The sequence below is a fragment of the Rousettus aegyptiacus genome, unplaced genomic scaffold, assembly GCF_014176215.1.
Source record: "Rousettus aegyptiacus isolate mRouAeg1 unplaced genomic scaffold, mRouAeg1.p scaffold_m13_p_13, whole genome shotgun sequence".
In the NCBI taxonomy this organism is placed as follows: Eukaryota; Metazoa; Chordata; class Mammalia; order Chiroptera; family Pteropodidae; genus Rousettus; species Rousettus aegyptiacus.
This window is the reverse complement of record NW_023416288.1, coordinates 55,902,113-55,923,526: the sequence shown is the minus strand read 5'-3', so window position 1 is coordinate 55,923,526 and position 21,414 is coordinate 55,902,113. Positions and strand designations below refer to the sequence as shown.

General features: G+C 40.6%; 1 protein-coding gene across 2 annotated transcripts in view; it reads right to left on the bottom strand.

The window, feature by feature from the left end:
* Positions 1-21,414, bottom strand: part of ZC3HAV1 (zinc finger CCCH-type containing, antiviral 1) — a 47,909-nt gene that overhangs the window by 9,184 nt on the left and 17,311 nt on the right. Inside the window, exons 3-12 of one of the 2 annotated variants that reach the window (XM_016161894.2) lie at positions 20,209-20,461; positions 15,289-16,410; positions 14,753-14,851; positions 12,327-12,450; positions 10,255-10,420; positions 7,313-7,433; positions 6,077-6,179; positions 2,166-2,256; positions 1,283-1,413; positions 788-921 (exon numbers count right to left, since the gene is read on the bottom strand). In XM_016161894.2, the coding sequence (XP_016017380.2) occupies positions 788-921; positions 1,283-1,413; positions 2,166-2,256; positions 6,077-6,179; positions 7,313-7,433; positions 10,255-10,420; positions 12,327-12,450; positions 14,753-14,851; positions 15,289-16,410; positions 20,209-20,461 (2,344 nt within the window). Of the gene's footprint in view, positions 1-787; positions 922-1,282; positions 1,414-2,165; positions 2,257-3,537; positions 4,413-6,076; positions 6,180-7,312; positions 7,434-10,254; positions 10,421-12,326; positions 12,451-14,752; positions 14,852-15,288; positions 16,411-20,208; positions 20,462-21,414 lie in introns of those variants that run through there. The other variant, XM_036230836.1, reaches the window with a different exon arrangement.

The following is a 21,414-nucleotide window of genomic DNA, read 5'->3' as shown; positions in this document are numbered from 1 at the left end:
TAGCAGCTGCACATTTGCACTCATTTAATTAATTATATGACATATTTTTTTTTGGGGGGGGGAGGGGGACATTTGTTCACCATTATGCTCCCAGCATCTAGCATATAGCAGACCCTCAAAAATATTTGTAGACCAAGTGATTGGCTTCTTGCTCCTTGGGCTATCTCTGTGAATTTAATTTTAGTTATATGACTTGAGCCAAATCTGAATATTGATAAATCATTACTTGTTCCCTTAAGACAGACAATTCTTTGTGGGTTTGTTTATTTGTTTCTAAGAGTTGCATGAAGGAGTTTAGGAGTTAAAAAAAAAAGAAAGGAAAGGTTTTGTGTGTAGGCAGACCTGTGCTACTTCAGTCCCAGAGTCACCCAAAATGGGGAGAGGCCTCTTCTCCTACCTTGGATGAAAATCCATGAGTGGCAATAGAAGACTACTCCCAGGGGCTTTGCAGGGATGGACATGGTCAGGAAGAGCCATAGCCAGAACTGAGTAGTAATGGCAGACAATGTAGCCAACAGGTATAGAGACTCTTTGGTCCTTCCCCCTCCCCGACTCCACCAAAAAATCACAGAAGACAAAAGCCACGCTAAGGTGTAGCAATCAAGTCCCGAGTCAATTTATCACTTGAATTTGGGCACTTAAGGTTAAGGGGAGCTTATTTTCTCTCCATCACTGTGAAAGCCTGAATATTCTGGTTAATACAAAATAATTACATATACCTCATAAGAGAAGCATGTATGGAACCGTTATGACTTTACTAGCTAGGCCGCTCTATTCCAGCACAAACCTTTTCCGAATCTGTTTTCAAGAATTCCATGTGAGGCCCAGTCAAAATTATTCGCACAGATAAAATCCACATTGGCACGGTTTGTTGCATAAAATAGCATTTGTTCGTTCTTCGTCTGCATCTTCATTTTTTTCCTAATACAGGAAATGTAAAACTTAATACTGAGAACATTTCTCTCCCACTCTAGTTAATAACATTAATCCTAGCTACAGTCTAATTGTCTAAATATATTATTTCAGCAGAGTTCAGAAGGGAGCTACTAACATTAAGGTAACAGCTATAAAATGTCATGAAAACTTATATGACGGACACATGTAACCATTGAATTGTAAAACTAAAGGTGAAAGAGAGAAGCTCAAGTTTACACAAAGAAAACTAGAGACTAAAGAAACTGCTGACCAGTAACAGAAATCAGTGAATGCAAGTCTTAAAGGACAGATCTTAACCAATCTTTTCAAACTTTCTATAAAGAAATTTGATCATGTGGCCACCAACCTTTCAAAAGCATCCAAGAGCTGTGTGTTCTTGATCCTCTTTATCTTTTCAATCTTGACATTTTTCATGGTTGCTTTAAAATGTTCGCTTATTTTGACATATTCTGGATCCTGGTTATTGAGCTCTGACAACTAAAAAATTTTTTAAATATGAAAACGTGAAACAGGAAACATTTAAAGCACACTATGTCCACATGTTATGGGGTTTCCTTGCCAGGCCTCAGAAAACAGGTGGGATAAGCTGGGTTAGGTTTCCCCATGTGGCAGTTCATTCTAGTAGTGAACTAGCTGGCACTGGGCCCATCTGTTCAGGGTGACTTATGGCTAACAGCAAAGGGAGGCCCCTGAGGTGTCTGATTTAGTTCAGTGACCTGGCGGGTTTCTTGCCCAATGCCAGTGCAGGGGCAGAGGCAGTGGTGGTGCCCATGGAGCCCGAGCAAACAGCCTGCACCCCAAAATGGAGCATAATGTGGAGGCTAAACAATACAGAAAGTCTTGCCCCAGCCAGGCTAGGCGAGGAGGTAAGGCACAGTCTGTGTGACTCCCAGCTCTTTAACTCCAACCAATGGACAAGTCACTTTTACTCTCTGAGTTCCAGTTTTCTCATCGGTAAAGGAAGATACTAGTATCTGTCTCACGAGGTTGTGATGAGAGTCTGACCCACTGAGACCCTGTGTGGCTGGACCCTGGAGACAACAAGGTGCCCTGCAGGGGGCAGTCCTCTGCTGGGACAGTGACAATCACCATTCAGATGTCCACCTCTGAATCATGATCCAAGAGTTTTACAGAAGCAATTCGTTCTTTCACTCACACACTCATCTGTAGCAAAGTACTTTTCCCCACCTTTAAATCATTCAACCCACCAAAAAGTAAAAACCAAGTACCTGATATCTATTCGAGGATGGGAAGGAAAAGTCCAACAGAGGAGGGAATGTTGAGGTAAAAGTCTCCAGCTGGGTCTGCACCGGCTGATTACTACAAATAAGAGAGTAAGAATTCACTTGGCTCCCCATCCTATGAGCCCAAGTCACCTCTGTCCTTAACTTCTGGGCACTAAGCAAAGGTTTCTCACAGAAATTTTCCTTTGTACTTTTCTTCGGACTACATTCCTGCATATTTCTGATATAGATGTACCAGTAATCATGCTTTTTTGAAATGCAGAAATTATTCATACTTTGGTAAATTAATTAAATGTTATTTTCCCATTCGTTTAAAATGTAAAAGCATTGATTCTTTTTTGATATTCCTGCTCAGCCTTCAAGGGTCTTAATGTGTTAGAATTCAGTGTGTCTTACAGCTACTTTGTCAAATTATAAACATTTTAAGTCTTAGAGAGACAGGGGAAAGAATTCTGCTACCTATGAACTGTATTTCAGGGTAACCATACACGAGGAAAAATTCTCCTTTATAGACAATCACAGCTATTAATTACAGAAGAATTGACAGAATTAGAAAACCAACATTTTGCAACCCCTAATAAAATAATGGATCTGATCAAGGACCATCAAAAGCTACTAAAACCATTAAGTGACATTTCAGATGAGGAATGTTATAATGGAGGGATCAGACTAAAGTGACCACTCTCCCATCTTCATCACTAAAAACAGGATGGCGAGACACTGTTTACCTCTTAAGAATACTTGACAGGAAGTACAAAGCACCACTTATGTAGTATTCTCGATCTAAAATGGAAACTGAATCTAATCAACCCTCTAAATCTAACTATCAATTCACAAAAATTACACTCAAATGACCCCATGAGGATACAACTTGCTACATTTTGAACTGGGGAGATTCTATAGGACAAATGACTTCATTTCTTAAAAAAAAAAAAAAAAAAAAAGGTGAAGGTGGGGAAACTAATAGATTAAAAGAGGCTAAAGAGACAAATATAGCAAATTTAATATACATACCCTGTTTTGATACAAACTGAAATAAATCAATTGTAAAAAGTTATTTCTGAGGCAATGGGGAAGAAATAGAACACGAACTGGGTATTAAATGATATTAAGGAATTATCAAATTTGGTAGGTGGGTTAATGGTATTTTACATTTTTTAAAACTTCTTATCTATTAGAGACACACCTTAAGTATTTACAGTGAAATGATATGATATGTGGGATTTACGTGAAAATATTACAGCAAAAGAAAAAACGTAGAGATGATGGCAGAGATAAAAGAAATATAATAAAATATATTGATTCCTTGATGCCCCCCCCACCACACACACATATATATAGGGACTTAAAATACAATTTTCTCCAACTTGGAAATTTTCCATAATGAAACATTAAATTTTAAAAAAACGCTTTAAGGAAAAAATTCTTTCAAGATTTCCTTTTCTAAAATGAAGATTCTTTTGGGGTGAGAGATTGGCCTCAATGTATATATATTTCAAATTCAAGATTTCCATACTGAATTTGTATATAGCAGAGAACAGATTAAATTGTTTTAAGGTGCCCATCGACAAAGAAGTGTTCTATAGTTAATTTCTCTTCAGACTGTATGAGAGAGCACTCACAGCCCTTATTCTGTCCTAAAGCAAATATGTCTCCTCTGGGCTAGTGACAGCAGGATTAAAGTTGGTTCTCTACATGACCTCCCACTAACAGGGTTTTCTCAATTCATTTTATTTATTCACTTTCTTAGCTATCCATTTAGTATTACGATGTACTATTCACTGTGCAAATATTTCAAGAGCTTCGGGGGGCTGATAAGAGTGGAGCAGAGGGCAAGAGGTAGGGAGAGCTGTGCTAGGGAAGATGGCTACACAGAAAACTACGTAGGGTCGAATGAGTCAGTACCATAAGGGACTTACAAAGTGTTACTGGAGGGCAAAGGAGAAGACTGGAGGACAGTCCCAAGTAACGTTTGTATGGGGAAAGTGGCAGTCAAGCCGGGCCATGAAAGACGCTGGATTCACATGAGTGATGGGGAAGATGTTTCTGGAGAAGAGGAAGAACAAATGGAAAAGCAAGAGGGAACTATGGCATGTAAATTATTGAGACACATAATGGACCGACTTCATGAAATATTTGGAAATGTCACAAACCAAATTCTTCCCTTGGAAATATATGTGCACAGAAGTAATCATCCAGCTTGAAGTTAAAAAGGAAGAGTCTGGCCAGTTCCTGAAAGGCAACAAAGCAAGGTCTCACTGGTGGAGACCAAATGGGGGTGCAAGAATTGCTGAAAATTCAAAATTGCAGGTTGCTTTAAGAAAACACAGCTTAATTTTTTTTTTTATTGAGACATCCTGCCAGAACCATTTGAAAGAATAAGTCGTTAAACTACCACGACCTCACTAGTCGCCTGAATAAAAAGAGCACCCACTTCCTGCCCTGCTGCCCTGCTACTAACTGAAGTCATTAGACAGACATCCTGTCTCATCCATCAGAGTGTAAGCGCCAGTGAGGGCACAAACTTCACTCCTCCCTACGCTGCAATATTTTTACCTTATTTATTTGAATATGAAAAGAGCTAGAAGGGACCCTGGATGGCTAGGCTGATCTGATTCCAATTCTTGGGAGTTTGAATTAAGATATTCAGAAATAATTAGGCAGGAGTGGCAGAAGGCAAGCTGAAGAGATATGAAGATTGGAATTCTGTGGTTAAAACTGTTGAGCCACAGCCACAGAAAAGTATTAGGAGATATAGATATAGAAATAAATATAGATACAGTCATTGAGTGTCTGTTAACAGCAGGGGAATAAAACTAGTAAGAAGAAAAGCAGCTTACATTTACTGAACAGTCTGACATGCCGGCTATGGTTCTGAGTGTCTAGAATGCATTCATCAAGCGACCTTGACAAATGTGGTGTCGTTAAGCCCATTTTATAGATGAGGGGATGCAGAGTAATTCACTTGCCCAAATCCACACGACTCATGAGTAGCATTCAGAATCTGAACCTTGGCATGTAGATCGAGAGTCGGGGCTGTTAACCCAGTCACAAGCAAGAACCTGCGACCCCAGGCTGCTGGGTTCCAAGCAGAATTAGAACAGGTGCTCGTTCCTGAGGCCGTGATATAGCCCAGTTCCCACCCTTGGATTCTCACGAAATGTTTTCTTTACTACACCATGTTTATCCTTTTAGTAATTTCCCTTTTTCATTAAATACCTTAATTCCTACAACCAAAAGAAGCTAATTAGAACACCTTGATTTTATACCTGTCTTGAAATCTCTTTTATATAATCACACATCACCCAGGAAAAAAAAATCCAACTCCAAAAAATGATGATGAAAAATGTCGAGTTTACTGAGTTTTATGAGCACACACAGGAGTGTTACACTGAATCCCACACAGCAAAATTTCTTTCAAAATTCCCTTTTTGTCAAGTTTATCTCCAAATCCCCTTGCTCAGGCAGCTACCTCACCTCTTCCCCACAGCCCCATTTCTTTCTCAGCTTCCCTTCCTCTATAAATTCCCTCAACAAAACAAAAGCTCCACAGAAGAACCCACAGCAGAACAAAACCTGAAGCATTTGATTACTTCCTAGGTGCACCCCATTCACATAGTCATCGGAGTCAAAGAAGCTGAGGCCTAGAGCAGCTAAGCGACTTGCGGGAAGTCCCCTATGAGTTACAGGGGATGACAGATTTCCTGCTCTAGTACTCTTTCCATCACACTATGCTGTTTAGCAAGCACTTTGCTCATAGATAACGTAAATGGAAACCGCAATGTAACACAACAGGAACACTTCAAGAAAACAGGCTGCGGATTCGAGAATGACTCGGTGAGATCAACGCGTGACCATCTCAAACTTGCCGGCAAGCAGTGCCTCAGAACACTTACTCTGGCCCACTTCTCATCCGTGCCACATCCTGGGCAGACACAAATACTGGCCTTCTGACGACATCCTTTTGGGTCCTGGAAGCTACGTTTGTCTGAATCATTCCTTTAGACAGAAAAAAGAAAACAAATAAGAATTAAGCATTAATTCTAGAAAATGATTTATTGTTATTTTTCAAAGAGGCTAGTAACAGTGAATATTCCTGTCTGAACTATACATGTATGAATAGAAAAAATCCTTTCGGATGGAAACTGCTCATGATAAAAACCTGTAATTGTCACAGCCCTTTTGATAGACCCAGAAAACAAAGAGGTAAATGAGCATTTGACAATCAATCTAATCTTTAAACCAAAGTTGGATGGTAAGAGGAGAGGCTAGGGTAGCCAGGTCACGTCATCCACGTAAGCTGCACTAAACCAGGCATCAATGATGATGAGTTGGCATGTGGTAGATAAACTTTAAAGATCTGTTCCTACGTCAAGTGTGAAATGCCATTTCCAATTCGGACATGTTGTAGAGCTAGGTCCAAGCTACAAGCAGAGTGATCTCTTTAAAAAGGAAGTCATCAGATATTGCTAGTGAGATGGTAAAATAGCATGGCCATTTTGGAAAGCAGCTTGGCAGTTTCTTATAAACATACACTGCCTGTGTGATCCAGCAATCCTGCTCCTTGCTTTTTACCCAAGAGAAATGAAAACCTATATCCAAAGACTTGCAGTTAAATGGTCCTGGTAGTATTATAATAACCAAACGTGAAAACGATCCAAATACCCATCCAGAGGTGAATGGATAAATAAACTACGGTGTGTGTGTGGAAGGATAGATTAGATAGATAGATAGATAGATAGTCTTACGATATACTCAACAACGAAAAGGGAAGAACTATAATACATGTAACCACATAGATAAATCTAAAAAACCATTCAGAGTGAAAGAAATCATCCGCATGCAAAGTACAGAGATGACAGAGATTTTATTTATATAAAGTCCTAGAATAGATAAAACAAATTGTACAAATGAGGTAACTGAGGCCTGGAGAGGCCAGGGGCTCCTCACAGGGTTACAAAGCCACTGTGTTTTAGAGGCGAAGCGCTCACAGGCCTTCTGACAGCCACTGGCTTCTACGCCCTATACTTCCGGCCTTGTTAAAAAGAATCCTGATCCTGGGTGCAGCATGGACATCCCTCTGCTCCTGTCCACTTCGTGGACAGGCACCACTGCCACAGGCAAAATCTTACCTTGGAAACTCAGCTCGTAGGTCTGTGAACCCGCCTGAAATGACACAATCCCCCTCGGATATAACAGGAAGAAAGACTCCAGGTATGAAGAGTCGATATTTGCAACTTCCTGATCGCCTCCCTAATTAAAAAAAAAAAAAAAAAGTAAAGATTTCAGGGTAGGCTTTTAATAAATCTCTATCATTGTATCTTACATAATTTTACATTAGTTGTAGGATTAAAAGAGGAATGCTTCTTGCCTCCCAAACCAGGTTATAAAGGCTTCCATATTGGGGCCATGCCACACCTGTTTACAGTCTTGTCTAGAAGTCCTATATTTCTCAACTGCCTGCCAGGAGAAAAGAGTCCACCCTGTAGAAACTGGACAGAACAATGCCAGTGAGTCAGTGTCTGAGTATCTGGACAGCCAAGTATGATTCCGCTGGACCCTCCTCTGGCCCTGCCCTCACATTGTACTCTATTTCTCAAGGAGTGAATGAAAGAATGGTAGAACCTTCAATTAGTTATTCTCCCAGGAGACTCAAATCTACGTCTGTTTCAGTAACCAGGTCTTGGCTTTTGTCCTGTATCTACATTACTGCCTTGACCTTGGCTTTCTAAAGCTATGTCTTGCCCCTGCCCTGAGTAATTCTCTCAGGCCATGGTCTCCTGCTACTCCCCGATGCCAGTTTTTAAGGCTACTCAACTCAGCTACCTGCTGGTAAACACGTCTGAGGGTCTGGATGTGCATCTCATGCCTACCAGGCTCTGCCACCTGCCACTCCTGCCATAACTCCATCCTTCACCATCGCTGCCCAATTGCCTGTCTTGTCAATCATCGCTTCTCCCAAAACCACGTCCTCTTCCTGTCTACCATCTCTGTCAGTACAAGTCCTGGTTAAGCACCAGAATCTACATAAAAGGATATCAATTCTACCTTCCAGAGAGTTCACTGTCAAAGAATAGGCACCTATCCTTTGTTGGCAAAAGTTTGTTCTCCAAATTCCTACCAGGGAGGTTCTAACCTGGAAACCTCAGTTGCCCAACTCTTATTTAAATTCAGTTACAAGAAAGAACGATAGAAACCAGGCTGCTCATTATGTTTGTATTCAAATCTCCTGGAACCGCCACTTTTATTTTAATTGGACAGCCAGGTAGAAAAACATCAAATATAGAACCTGTTTTCATTCCTTTCTTATTAAAAATAGGTATTTATTTTATTTTATTTTTTAATTATGGTGACGTTGGTTAACAAAATCCAGAAAGTTTCAGGTGTACAACTCAACAGGAAGGCATATATATTTTGCATTGTGTGTTCACTACCCATAGTTAGATTTCTTTCTGTCACCACATTCTTTTTTTTAAATAACAGAAGAGCCAACTCATTTTACATAATAATGGTTCTAATTAATATAAGACAGTAGGAATTTAGTCACATCTTCAAGAGCACTTCCTATAACAGATATGTGCTATAGATTCTAAATGAATACATTTTACATGTTTGCAGGTTGAAAGTTACTTTCCAGAACTCTGCATTTAATACAGACTGAATGTTCCAGGAAGAATTCTGTATTAAAGAAGTTTCATCAGGAAGTTTCTTGATGTTTTATGGAATAATGGAACTTGGGTAAATTTAAATATCGTCTATGCCCCACAGAGAGTTCTCCTTAGTCTCTGGGACCCAGATGTCACTAGAATGTAAATATTTTCCAATCCTTTTCTCTTACCGAAAACTTTAAGCATTTAACTTTAATACTATTGAGGCTCATGGTTTATTTTAATTAACTAGACTTTATAATTTCTATCTCCACAGGTGCCTCACAGAATCACTTTCGAAAACTTGCACTTTGACACCATCCTTGGCCTGAACACAAAATAAACTTGTACAAAGCTAACATCGGGGAAGTTTTCACACCAAGGTGCTCCAGTGGCCGCCACAGGACAGAGGAGAGCAGGGGAAGGGGACCAAGAGCCCAGCTCTGAGCCCCAGGCGCATGTGCACAGAGCAGCTCCCATTACTCCAACGTGCTCACTGCGGTCCTGCGAAGGACAACTGAACACAGGACAGCTGGGAAACTGCTGTGCTACGTGGTGCTGGTAAGACTCCCCTCTACATGGCTCCACAGTGGATGTCTTCCTTAGGCCCCACCAACAGAAAAAAGCACAGCTCTTCCTGAGTAACTGTGTGTTCTCCCCACAGGGGTCCGGGGGCGTCTCATACCAGCTTGTTTGTTTGCTTTGGCAGCTAGGCAGCTCAGGGCCAAATTTGCGGCCCACTGACTTCTAACTACGTCGAACCTTAAGTTGACATTTCCATGTCCCTGCTTTGTCTTTGGGTTTTGTTTTAATCTCTTGCTTTTACTTTCTCTTTCTCATCACTCTGCTTTCATTGCCTACTTGCTTGCTCTCCCTCTCTAATCCAATGAAACAAAAGGAGAAAGGGACACTAGACAGAGGCTCTGCTTATCTAACTTCTATTCCCCATTACTGCATTGCTGCACGGCGAAGCCTAGACTCTGCTAGATCCAGTCTTTGTAGTCCATCTGAATCCAGATTCTGAATCTTAGTGACCATCTATATCAGTCTTCTGATTCTTCACTCTCGCCTTCTTTTCTGGCTGGAAGCAGTAGTCTCTGTGCAGTTATTACTAATACACAGAAAACCAACTCAAGGTTCCATCCCAGTCCTTGAGAGTGAGGAAAAAAGGACATGTGGCTTACTCATGTCTCAAGCAATTCCTTAAAAATAACTAATAGATGTTTCCGTTGATGACTGCAATCACGTTACATGCTTGCTAGAAATAAAAATGCAAATACAGTGTGGATAATATAAAAAAGCAACACTTCCTCTACCACGTCCACTCTCCATGGGTAATCACGTAGGCATCAAACATTTTAGTAATGGTTTTCTTCTGGAATTGGCAAGTTTAAAGACGTGCCTCCACAAGGAGGGATGGAACTCACCATCTTCCCATATTCGACCCATGTGTCAGATTCACTCCTCCAATACCAAATCCATATCGTGGGACTGTTCGAAATCATGACAGATGAAGGCGTGGAGAGACGTCGGATGGGATTAAAGTTACAAGTCATTTTCTTGAAATCGATTCTATAATTTCCAAAAGAAATGCTGAGGGGGGAAAAGTTTCAAGTTAACAAAATGCTTCAGTGACTTCTGTTTCCTACAAAAGCAAAGAATTAAAATTTTAGAGTTGAAAGGGACCTTCAAATTTCTTGATACAGCTCCAGGTCGCAATGCATTAAAAAAAAAAAAAAAAAAGAACTAAGATACAGAGAGGTAATGTAACTTGTCTACTCCACATATCTAATTGTGTCCCAAAATGTATTCTTTCCTCAAAAAATATCCCAAAATAAAACTGTGTCCACAAAACAACTGATTGGCTCAATGTTAGAAAGTGAGTCAGAAACTCACAGTAGGTCAGTTTTTCAATTATATTATTCGAATAGTTATCAAAGTGTAATCCAAGCCTTTTCCAGGGAGGCAGCAAGGTCAAATTTATTTTTATAATATTAAGACATTATTTGCCTTTTTTCAGTTGCATACTCTCACAGGTGCCCTGTGGAGTTTTCCAGAAGCTACATAATGTGTGATTTCACAATAGGTTAAAGAGATTTCCAAATGTATAAAACAATGTCATTCTTCTCAATGAATTTTGTTTTGTTTTGGAAAAGTTAATTTTTGTTATACATATATACAGGTATAATATATAATGCGTATAATAACTACATACAATTACATAAGTATAGTTATGTAAAATGCCACTGTTAACATGTAATGAGTTTATTATTTTAAATGAATCAATAATCTACATAAACAGAAGCTCTTTGAGATTGTCAATATACATAATCTACATAAACAGAAGCTTTTTGAGATTGTCAATATATTTTAAGATTGTAGAGGGGTCTTGAGACCAAAAAGTTTGAGAATTATTACTCTAAGAAATACCACTCTTGATCAGTGGTTCCCAACCAGGAATGATTTTGTCCCCTGGGGGAACATTTGGCAATGTCTAAAGAGAATTGTGGTTATCACAACTGACACCTAGTGGATAAAGGCCAAGAATGCTATTAAACCTACCCCCTACCTCCCAAAAATAATTATCTGGCCCAAAAAAGTCAATAGTCTCTAGTCAAGAAACCCCAAACTGGACTCTGGGTGATAATCACACAATAGAATATACAGATGTCAAATTATAATGTACACCTGAAGATTATATAATTGTATTAACCAATGTTACCTCAATAAACTTAAAAAAAAAAAAAGAAAAGAAAGAAACCCTGCTTCGGATTTACTGAGGGGGTAAAAAAAAAAAAAAAATCACCTAGAAACAAAATAGCTGATGCCACCATCTAGTGGCAAAACGCAGCAACAAAACCACCATAAAAATTCATTAAATTTGCGGATGATGAAATGTATGTAATTTTTCTGCCCCAAAGAATTTCTTTATAAAACTAGGATGCATCTTATAAATATGGTCATGAATGGTATCACCCATTTCAGTCCTGACAGAAACAGAAACGTAAGGTATCCTCTTAGATACCTCCAGGATAGAGGAAATAGCAAACATAAAGGCAAGTATAAAACGTCAAACTAGACAACGAAATTCTGCACCCAAATTATATGCAATTACTCAAATCACGTTCTAAAACTATGAAATTAAGCCAAAGCCTCTTTTGAACTAATAGAAATGCAGGCAAACCTCTGCATTGTGTTTATCTGCAGAATACACTGACAAATAGCAACTAAACAAATAATCATGTCACTGTTTATTTTGTATGAGTTAGAAAAACAGTCCTAGAATCCCTAGTATTAGCCAGGCTCTGCATGACTTCAACTACCCAGCTAATGGGTTGTTGTTGTTGTTGTTTTCATTAATTCAGCAGGCATCTGCCGTTTTAATCTCAAACTTGAACAAGATTCTAAAGGAAATTCTTTTCTTCTTCCCATAGCCTAGCACTGTTTTCCTTTGATGATGTCATGGCTCTCACAATCCAGAGTCCAGCCACCAACTTACACACTGATTTGGGGGTCACAGTAGGCCTTCTCAATCTTCTCCACAGGCTGGAGGTCCACCCAGATGTTGGCATCTAACATCTGCCACCGGTATGGCAGGGCGAAGTGGACTTTGTTGCAGTCGTCTACAAAGACAGAGAGGAGGTCTGAGGGTCTGCTGAGTGGGGATTCCAACCAATTCAACCAAGTTCACTGCCGACTTTCCCCATGAAGGCCTGCCTTTTGCACCTTGCCAGACCTTATGCAGGCACATTTCCCATCTACACCTTTGCTCATGCTGGCTTGCTGCCTAACTTGTCCCATACCCATATCTCCAGGCTCCTTTATTATTAATGGAGATTCATCAGAAAACAAAAGATTCCCACTCCCCAAAAAGCCCTTTTGCCCACAGGTAAATGTGAGGTCCTTATAAATTTAAAGTTACCCTTTCTGTAGCCCCCAAGTGGATATATGCAGACAAAATGCTCCCCAGCACAGGCCACTGCTTGTCTTTCCTTGAAGCCTGGCCTACTATTTGCCTCTTCCCGCAAGGTTCTCTCACTCATCTCACTCTGTTCTGATCTGATTTGTATTCTGTATTCCTTTAGTAAGCACTCAGTATTGTTTGTGCTTTTGAATTTATGTATTCACTTATTTTATGCAGTTTTCTCATTTGTGGATGTTCTGATACCCTACTGTAATTACATATCATTGAAAAACACCTTACATCATTGTTTAGCTTATATTTCCCTTGCAGGACTGGCTGAATAACAAATTAATGTTATAAGCCTGTAATATGGGAATACAGAAAATAGTTGTTTTTCATAATTTTCATTATGTTATGCTTAAATTGTTTCGAAATGTCCACAAGGTATGTGAGCATTTTAAAACAAAAAGAGACAGGTTTAGACATCACAGGGAACTCATAGAATGAAACTGCCTGAGATTTGGCTGATTCAAAGTATATAACAATTCGTTATAGTTCGTACCACACACCCATTAGATGGCTGCTATAAAAAAAAAAAAGAAAGAAAGAATGGGTGTTGCTGAGGATGTAAAGAGACTGGAACCCTCGTGCATTCCTGCTGAGAAATAAAATGGTGTAGCTGCTGTGGAAAACAGTGTGGCAGTTCCTCAAAAAAATTAAACATAGAATTACCATATAATGGAGCAATTCCACTTCTGGATATATACCCAAAAGAATTTAAAGCAAAAACTCAAGCAGATATTTGTACACTCATGTTCATAGTACCACTTTTCCCAACAGCCAAAAAGTAGAATCAATCCAAGTGTTCATCAACAGATAGATAAATATAGTGTGGAATATATGTACAACGGAATATGATTACATCTTAAAACGGAAAGAAATTTTCGCATGAGCTATAACATAGACGAACCTTGAGGACATTATGCTAAGTGAAATAAGCCCATTGCACAAAAACAAATATTGTATGATTCCACACATTTGACAGACCTAAAATAGTCATATTTATAGAAACAGAAACTAGAATGATGGCCACCAGGGGCTGGAAAAGGAGAAAACAAGGGGCTGTTCTTTAATGGTACAGAATTTCAGTTCTGCTAGATGAAAAGATCTTAATATGAGTATAATTAACACTATCTGAACTGTACACTATGTTATATATATTTTACCACAATTTTTTAAAAAAACACAAAATTTTAAGTGAAAGACTTTTGATTGAGAGAACACGGGGCAGAATCCTCCCCTTCATAAGGCAAATGAGTCTCAGACCACTAAAATGATCAAGTGAATGAAATCGGGCACAATGCTCAGGCCTGGGACAGAGATATAAAGGTGAGAAAGTGGTATTAGAGTGAGAGGACAGCAATTTGCCCAAGCACAGTCCCATGAGAATCTTTTCTATAGGAAGCCTGATGGGAGGGGACAGTGACCAGGTGTGGCTCCACAACTAGGACACCCAGATCATGTGGAGCACAGGTCTCTTCAGTGCACAGAAGGAATGCAAACAGCCAGGGCCCAGAAGAGAGACAATACCTAAAGGACAGGAAATGAACTTTGAAAACGTGTCTGCTAGGATACCTTTTTGATTTGGGTTTGTTGTTTGTTTGCTTTTAGTATATGAAAAGATGGGTCCCTGATTAAGTCTATTTCACCTAAAACTGAACTGCAAACGGAGAAAGTATACTATCATGCAGTGGTGAAGAACACAGGTGGGCTGGAAGGTGTAGGGACAAAACCCAATTTGGTTACTTGGGTATATGAGGTCTTAACATCTCTATTCCTCCACCTTCCATATCTGTAAAATGGGTTAAAGATAGAACCTACTTTTAGGGTTGACATGTAGTTTAAAGAAGATGCACATAAGGCTCTTCTCATCGTGCCCGACATATAGAAAATGCTCAGAAATGTTCACTATATTACTATTAATAAAGTTTCTGCTTCCAGAAAGGCCTTAAGTTACTCACTAAATTGACACCACTTATACAGATGGTCAAGACAAATTTCCTTTGAGTCATGATCATCCATCTGGGAAGATGCAGTACTCGCAACATCAGATGTGGAATCTATAAAACAAAAGAGGATGCATGTACGCCAATCTTAATGTTTAAACCCAAAATCAAGATCCCTGGTCTCACAATGGGAAAGAATGTCTAAAATGTTCAAGAAAATTCCCACCATCCATGTGTTGCTCATGAGAACTTACACAGCCCTCCATAAACGCAAACGTGAACATTAGGATCACGTGGGAGTTACATTTATATCTTAAACCATGGTCAAGCTATTCCTGTTCTCAATAAATGTAGCAGTTGATTCCATACTGTTCTACTGGTTGGTCCCTCCATCTTCTATGTCAGTCACTTCACCAGTTCCTCCCTTTAACGAATCCTCTAACTCTACACCCTTTAATAACCGCTGGAGCCCATCCAAAGAGCAGCCACCAGCCACAGTCGCTCTCCCGCAGACACAAGACAGAGGGCCCTTTTGTCCTTTACTGACTTACTCAGAGCACAGCCTGGGGTCCGTTGTGTAAGCTCAGTGGCAGAGCTAAGGGGCTTTTGAGCAGAGTCCAGACCATGGGCCTCACAGGCTGCAGCTCTGTTGCTCGGGGAAGGTATAGAAAGTGGCGCCTTGGGCAGAGCGCCGACTTGCGTGGGGGCCGTGGGCTCCACAGGTGTGGGCAGGACCTGGGTTCTCAGGTTCTGGCTTCCAGAGTGTAACACATCCTGGTCTCCTCTGAGTGCCGATGTTAAGCCAAACCCGACGACACCAGTGTTGTTTACATCGGTAGTTTCGTACAGAACTTTACTAGAGCCGTTCGGGGCGTTGTGGACAGACTGACCCGTCCAGAACATCTTCTCCCTGTCTTTACTGTTACCGAATGCCCCTCCCGCTTCATCGCCGTCGAGGAGTTGGCTGCCGGTCCGGAGACGGGTGTGAGCGGTTGCGGCCTCCTGATTCCTCGGTAACGATTTCTCTCTCTCTCTCGTGGCTGCGGTTTTGTAAGGTGACGACCTCGTGGACGTGATATCCGTGCCCAGTCCATTGAAATCACCATCGAAAAGCGGAACGAGCAGGGCGTCGAGCTTCCCGCCGCCGCCCTCGGCGTTCGCGTGGCCGGAAGGGCCGGCGGTCGCGGCTTCCGGCGTGCGCGGGCGCGCGAGGCGAGCGCGCGGGGCGGCGGGGCTCGCGGGGAACGGGCTCTCTCTGCCGGCGCCTTGGCCGTTCAGCCAGGGCGCGGGGCCCTTCCGCCTGGGAGCCGCCGCCAAGTCGGAAGGGAGGTGAGTGGTGACCGGAATGCTGTAAAAGAAGCCCTCTGGGCTGCCGTCCTCTGAGAACGCGTGGCCTGCCCCCGCCCGGCCGGGCCCTCCGACCTCAGCAGCCTGGGACGAGGAGGCTGCGGGGGACTGGGGGCCCCCTTGGCTTCCCAGACGCAGGAACTTGTGGGTGAGGTCGTCCACAGCGTCCAGGGGCGACCTGCGGCCGCCTTGATCTGGATTGGACGTGCCGGACCTGTCGGTAGAGCTTGAGGCAGATGGAAGAAACTCTAAACTGCCCCGGAAGAATCGATCTCTACTCTTGCTTCGACCTCCAGGCGCCCTGTCTCGGCGCTGCGAGGGAGGAGCTAGGAAAGGAAGGAAAAAATGAAAATCAGAGCTGACGTGATTGGGGTCTCACCACCACTGTTCCTTCCTAGCTTTTCCAGGTTTGCGATCCATGTCATCTCAAATTACTTGTCTTAATATGGTGTGTAAAAACCCTGAGAAGGGAGATGGTGGCGATGAAGGAATCCCGCCATTCTGTTAGCACAGAAGAAAACACCATCCCACAAACCGGGAGAACCCTGGCTCTTCTCAGCCTCTCTCCTGGGGTTCAGAGGTGGCCCCCGAGCAGCAGACGCTCAGGTGGGTGTTACAGTAATCCGTTATGAGTGAATTTACCCTTGTGTGACTTAGATTTGAAAACATCTATTCCTTTGTGTATAAATCAAAATGGCTTCACTAATGTCAAACCTTAAAAATATAAACATGTTTTTGAAATTAGAATTGTTTACCCCAAAGAGTGAATTATGTAATTTGTTTTGACCAAGTGTGATAACTAGACACTCGTGCGCCTGGCTGATAAGACACTGAAGACGTCATCGCTACACATAAAATCTCAGAGACTCTTGGCACAAACCAGAATACACTCTCTCCTTTCCACGAGACAGCGTCCCTCCTTCTCTTGACCCTATGATTCTGTCCATCTAAACAAGAGGCCTGGTCGCTGATGGACGGTTGATCAACCAGCAATTGACCCAGCGTAGATCCAGCGCCCTTACTGCTCTTCAATGTCTTAGCCAGGCCCACGGGTGTCTGGTTATCACACTTGGTCAAAACAAATTACGTAATTCACTCTTTGGGGTAAACAATTCTAATTTCAAAAACATGTTTACATTTTTAAAGTTTGACATTAATGAAGCCATTTTGATTTTATACACACAGGAATAGATCTATTTTCAAATCTAATTCACACAAGGGTAAATTCACTCATAACGGATTACTGTAACAGTGGGGCTGTCCACCATCCCCTGGTTCAAGTCACCTCACCACTGTGGTGAAAGGATAGGCAGTCTAGTGCAAATCAGCAAGGATTTTCCAAAAATCATCTAGATTTTGCCCACATTGTGAGGTAGCTGTACCTAACAAGTAAGGATTCACAAACTTAAAACAACCCTTTCCCCCCACCCCCCAAAAATTGAAACTACAGTCTAAAGGTCTAATTTCATTTCATTTAAATCAGAAAATTTTCCCAAGTTCTTCACCTACAAATGCCCAAACTTAAGTGAGCGATACTAAAAAGAACTGGCCTCTCTCTAGAAGCTTGATGAGTCACACTCCCCAGGAAGCAATGAGTGAGCATGTGTTTTTGTGAGTGTGAAATATATGCATGTGATATACACGAGTGTGAAGTTTATGTGTGCATGTAGGATATGCATGTGTAGCATACATGTGTGCAGGGAGTGTGTGTGTATGTGTGAGACAGGTACAGTCGTGTGTGATATATAGCCGATATGAGTGTATTCATAGGTAGGATATGCATGTGTGGTGTGTGCAGTGTGTGTGACTTGTGCTATTATGGAAAAGGGAAAAGTCCTTTCTCTTCCAAACCCAGGAGGCAGCAGGATATAGTAAAAGCTAACCTCCTGTCAGCAAAATAATTAAGTAGATTAACCACAAGTGATATTAAAGATCTCTCTCACAGTAAATTCATATTAGGAAAGTACATCAAAAACCATCCCTGTTTTTGTACCCCTGATGAAAGAGTATCGTAGTATGAGAGAGAAAACACTAGATGTGGAGTCAGAACACATGAGTTCTGCTGCTGTCTACTGGTGTGAGGCCTCGAAAACATTACTTTTATTTATTCATATTATTATCCTTTATTCTTTGAAAAATGATTTAAGGCTACTTGCAAAAAAAGTCCCTTAAAGTTTCCAAGACTGGTTTCCTTGCCCATTAAGTGATAATATACCTGCATTTCTTCATGGTTTTACTATAAGGAACAATGATGAGATAGTTTAGGTATTTCAGGTGAAAGTCCCTTGTCAACTAGCACTTCTCAAATATAAGGTGGCGTAGTGGTTTATACCTCTTACAGAATCTTAGATTTATGTATTCTATTTACTTCACAAAATTCACCTCTTCTACATTCATCTCGTAAAGACATTTAAAATTGTAAGTGTTCATACTAGTAAAAATATGAAAATGCTTAAGAAATAGTACTATTCACTTCATATCCATTATGGCTATTATCTTCAAAACAGAAAATGACAAGTGTTGGCGAAGAGGTAGAGATAACAGAATCCTTGTGTGTCGCTGGTGGGAAAGTAAAATGGTGCAGCCACTGTGGAAAATGGTATGAAATTTCCTTAAAAAATAAAGTGTGGAAGTACCATGTGACCCAGCAATTCAACTTCTGAACATGTACACAAAAGAATTGAAAGTAGGGTTTCAAAGAGATGTTTGTACACCATGTTCACAGCAGCATTATTCACAATAGCCAAAAGGTAGAAGCAACAGATGGACGAACACAATGTGGCACATACATACAATGGAATATTATTCAGCCTTAAAAGGAAGGAAATTCCTACACAGGAAACAACATAAATGAACTTTGAGGACATTACGCAAAGTAAATTAAGCCAGTCACAAAAAGAAAAATATTGTATGAGTCCACTTACATGAGTTACCTAGACTAATCAATTCAAAGAAACAGAAACTAAATTGATGGTTAACCAGAGCTAGGGGGAGGAAGAAATGGGGCGTTGTTTAATGAGGAGAGAGTTTCAATTTTGCAAGATGAAAGAGTCCTGGGGATTGGTTGCATAACAATGCAAATATACGTAATGCCACTGAACACTTAACAACTGTGAAGATGATAAATTTTAGGATAAGAGTATTTTTACCAACGATTAAAAAAATTATATACATACATATATTCTTTTTTTCAAAGAAAGGAAATTCTGACATGCTATAACATGGATTATTAGGTGAACCTCGAATACATTATGCTAAGTGAAATAAGCCAGTCACAAAACAGCAAATTCTGTGTGATTCCACTTCTATAAGGTTACTAGGGAAATTAAATTCATAGAGACAGAAACGAAAGTGATGGTTGCCGAGGGCTGAGGGGAGGAGGGAATGAGGTTATTGTTTAATGGGTATAGAATTTCACTCTGGGAAGATGACAAAGTTGTGGAGATGGAAGGATGTGATGCTTGCACAACAAGGTAATGTACTTAACGCCACTGAACTGTCTTAAAAATGGTTAAAACAGTCAATTTTATATTTTACCACAATTTAGAAAATAAAAATTTTAAAGAAACAGTACTGAGAACAATAAATTAAATTGTATGTAGTTTTATATTAATGCTAAATTTCCTGTATTAATGGTGTTGTGGTTATGTGAGAGATTGGCCCGGTTTTGAGGTGGTACACACATATTTACGTTTGCAGCTTCCTGATGACTGACATCGTACGTCAAATGCTTTAACCACAGAAATGGATGGGTGTGTGAGTATCTATGTGGACGTGTGCAGGGAGAAAGTGATGAAACAATTGTGACAAAGTGTTAACAGCTGATGAATCTAAAAAATTTTATATCTTTTTTTCATTAGGAAAATGCTGTATCAAACTAGCTTTTAGAGAAATGATAAACATTTTTTAAAACCTGGTGGGGGGAATAGTGCTTAGCACAAAATTCGAATCACATAATCACATATACGCTGTGATTATAATTATGTAAAGATTGTGGACAAGGTCTGAAATGGAAAATGGAGTTTTACGTGGTGAGGTAGAGTGATCCTAAGTAAAGTTATCTCCTCGTGATTTCTGTTTATTTCTGTCAATCCCATTGATAAAAAAGTAGAACGAGCACTGACCTCTCAACCCAGAGGGTTTCCTGCGGTTGTGCTTGTTATTGCAGATGTCCTGAATGTTCTGGACCACTTCTGGGCTCAGTCCGTATTCCCTCATGATTGCCAGCACCTTTCTGTCCATCAGGTTATGGGATCGGATGCAGTTGGCGTAACCGCAGTTCCCCTGGGTGAAATGCTCACAGATGTGGAGCCTTTCACACGGTGGCTGCTGGTTACAAATCTGCCTTCGACCTTCTCCCTTATAATTTTTGCATATCTACACAAGAGAAAAAGAATAGCAAGAGACAAAACACCTTCCTGTAACAGCCATACATCCACTAAGGAAAGTTTAAGTATCCAAAAATTTCAGAAGCAAGCAGAGATACACCAAAGGAAAACAATACATGTGTATTTTATAATCTTTGATGAACTGTATTCAAGTGGTCATTTATTTGGGACAGAAGAGGGCTGTGAAGTAACTGAAAGAAACATGAATTTGATAACCCTTTGGAAGAATCAAAATAAGGCGGCCAGCTACAGATAAGATAGGACCAAACAGGACCCAAAGTGAGCCCTACATTATATAGGTTCCCCAAAAAGGAAGGACCACCTTTGGACATCAACTCATTCTACTGTTGGTGGGACAAGGTCTTGGTCTTACCTGCAACTGTTGAAAATCCAGATGCTAGTCTCTGCTAGGCAGAACATGGTAAAGACTCTCCAAAGGGTAACCAAAGAAGACAACTTTTATATTTCCATGTAAATGTACATGTATCCACATATCTAGCTCTACAGAGACGAGATGTAGTTCTTGCCAAAAGGGGGGCAGAAGAAATATTACCACTGAGGCCAGACCATGTGATGCAGGACTGGAAGATGTTAGCTTAAATCTGCAGCCCTGGAATCACCTCACCTGAATTACTTACTCCCAGCCTCTGTTTCCTTTGCTCTAAAGGAGACAAATATTTGCTCTGTCTACCTAAGCCACTGTTGAGCAGATGAAATATTAAAATACGTGAATGTGTTGTGCAAAATATAAAATGTGATGCAAATGTTTGAATTGTTAACCTGAAAAACTTTAAAGATCAAAACATTTGCAAATTGTTTCAATAAACTGAACATGGTTCACTGTGATTTATCTGTCCACTGCTGCCTCCACTTGCAGGCATTCCTAGGTGTAACTGAACAAATGAAAACAAACTAATAAAGTGAGACGCAGAAGAATTAAAT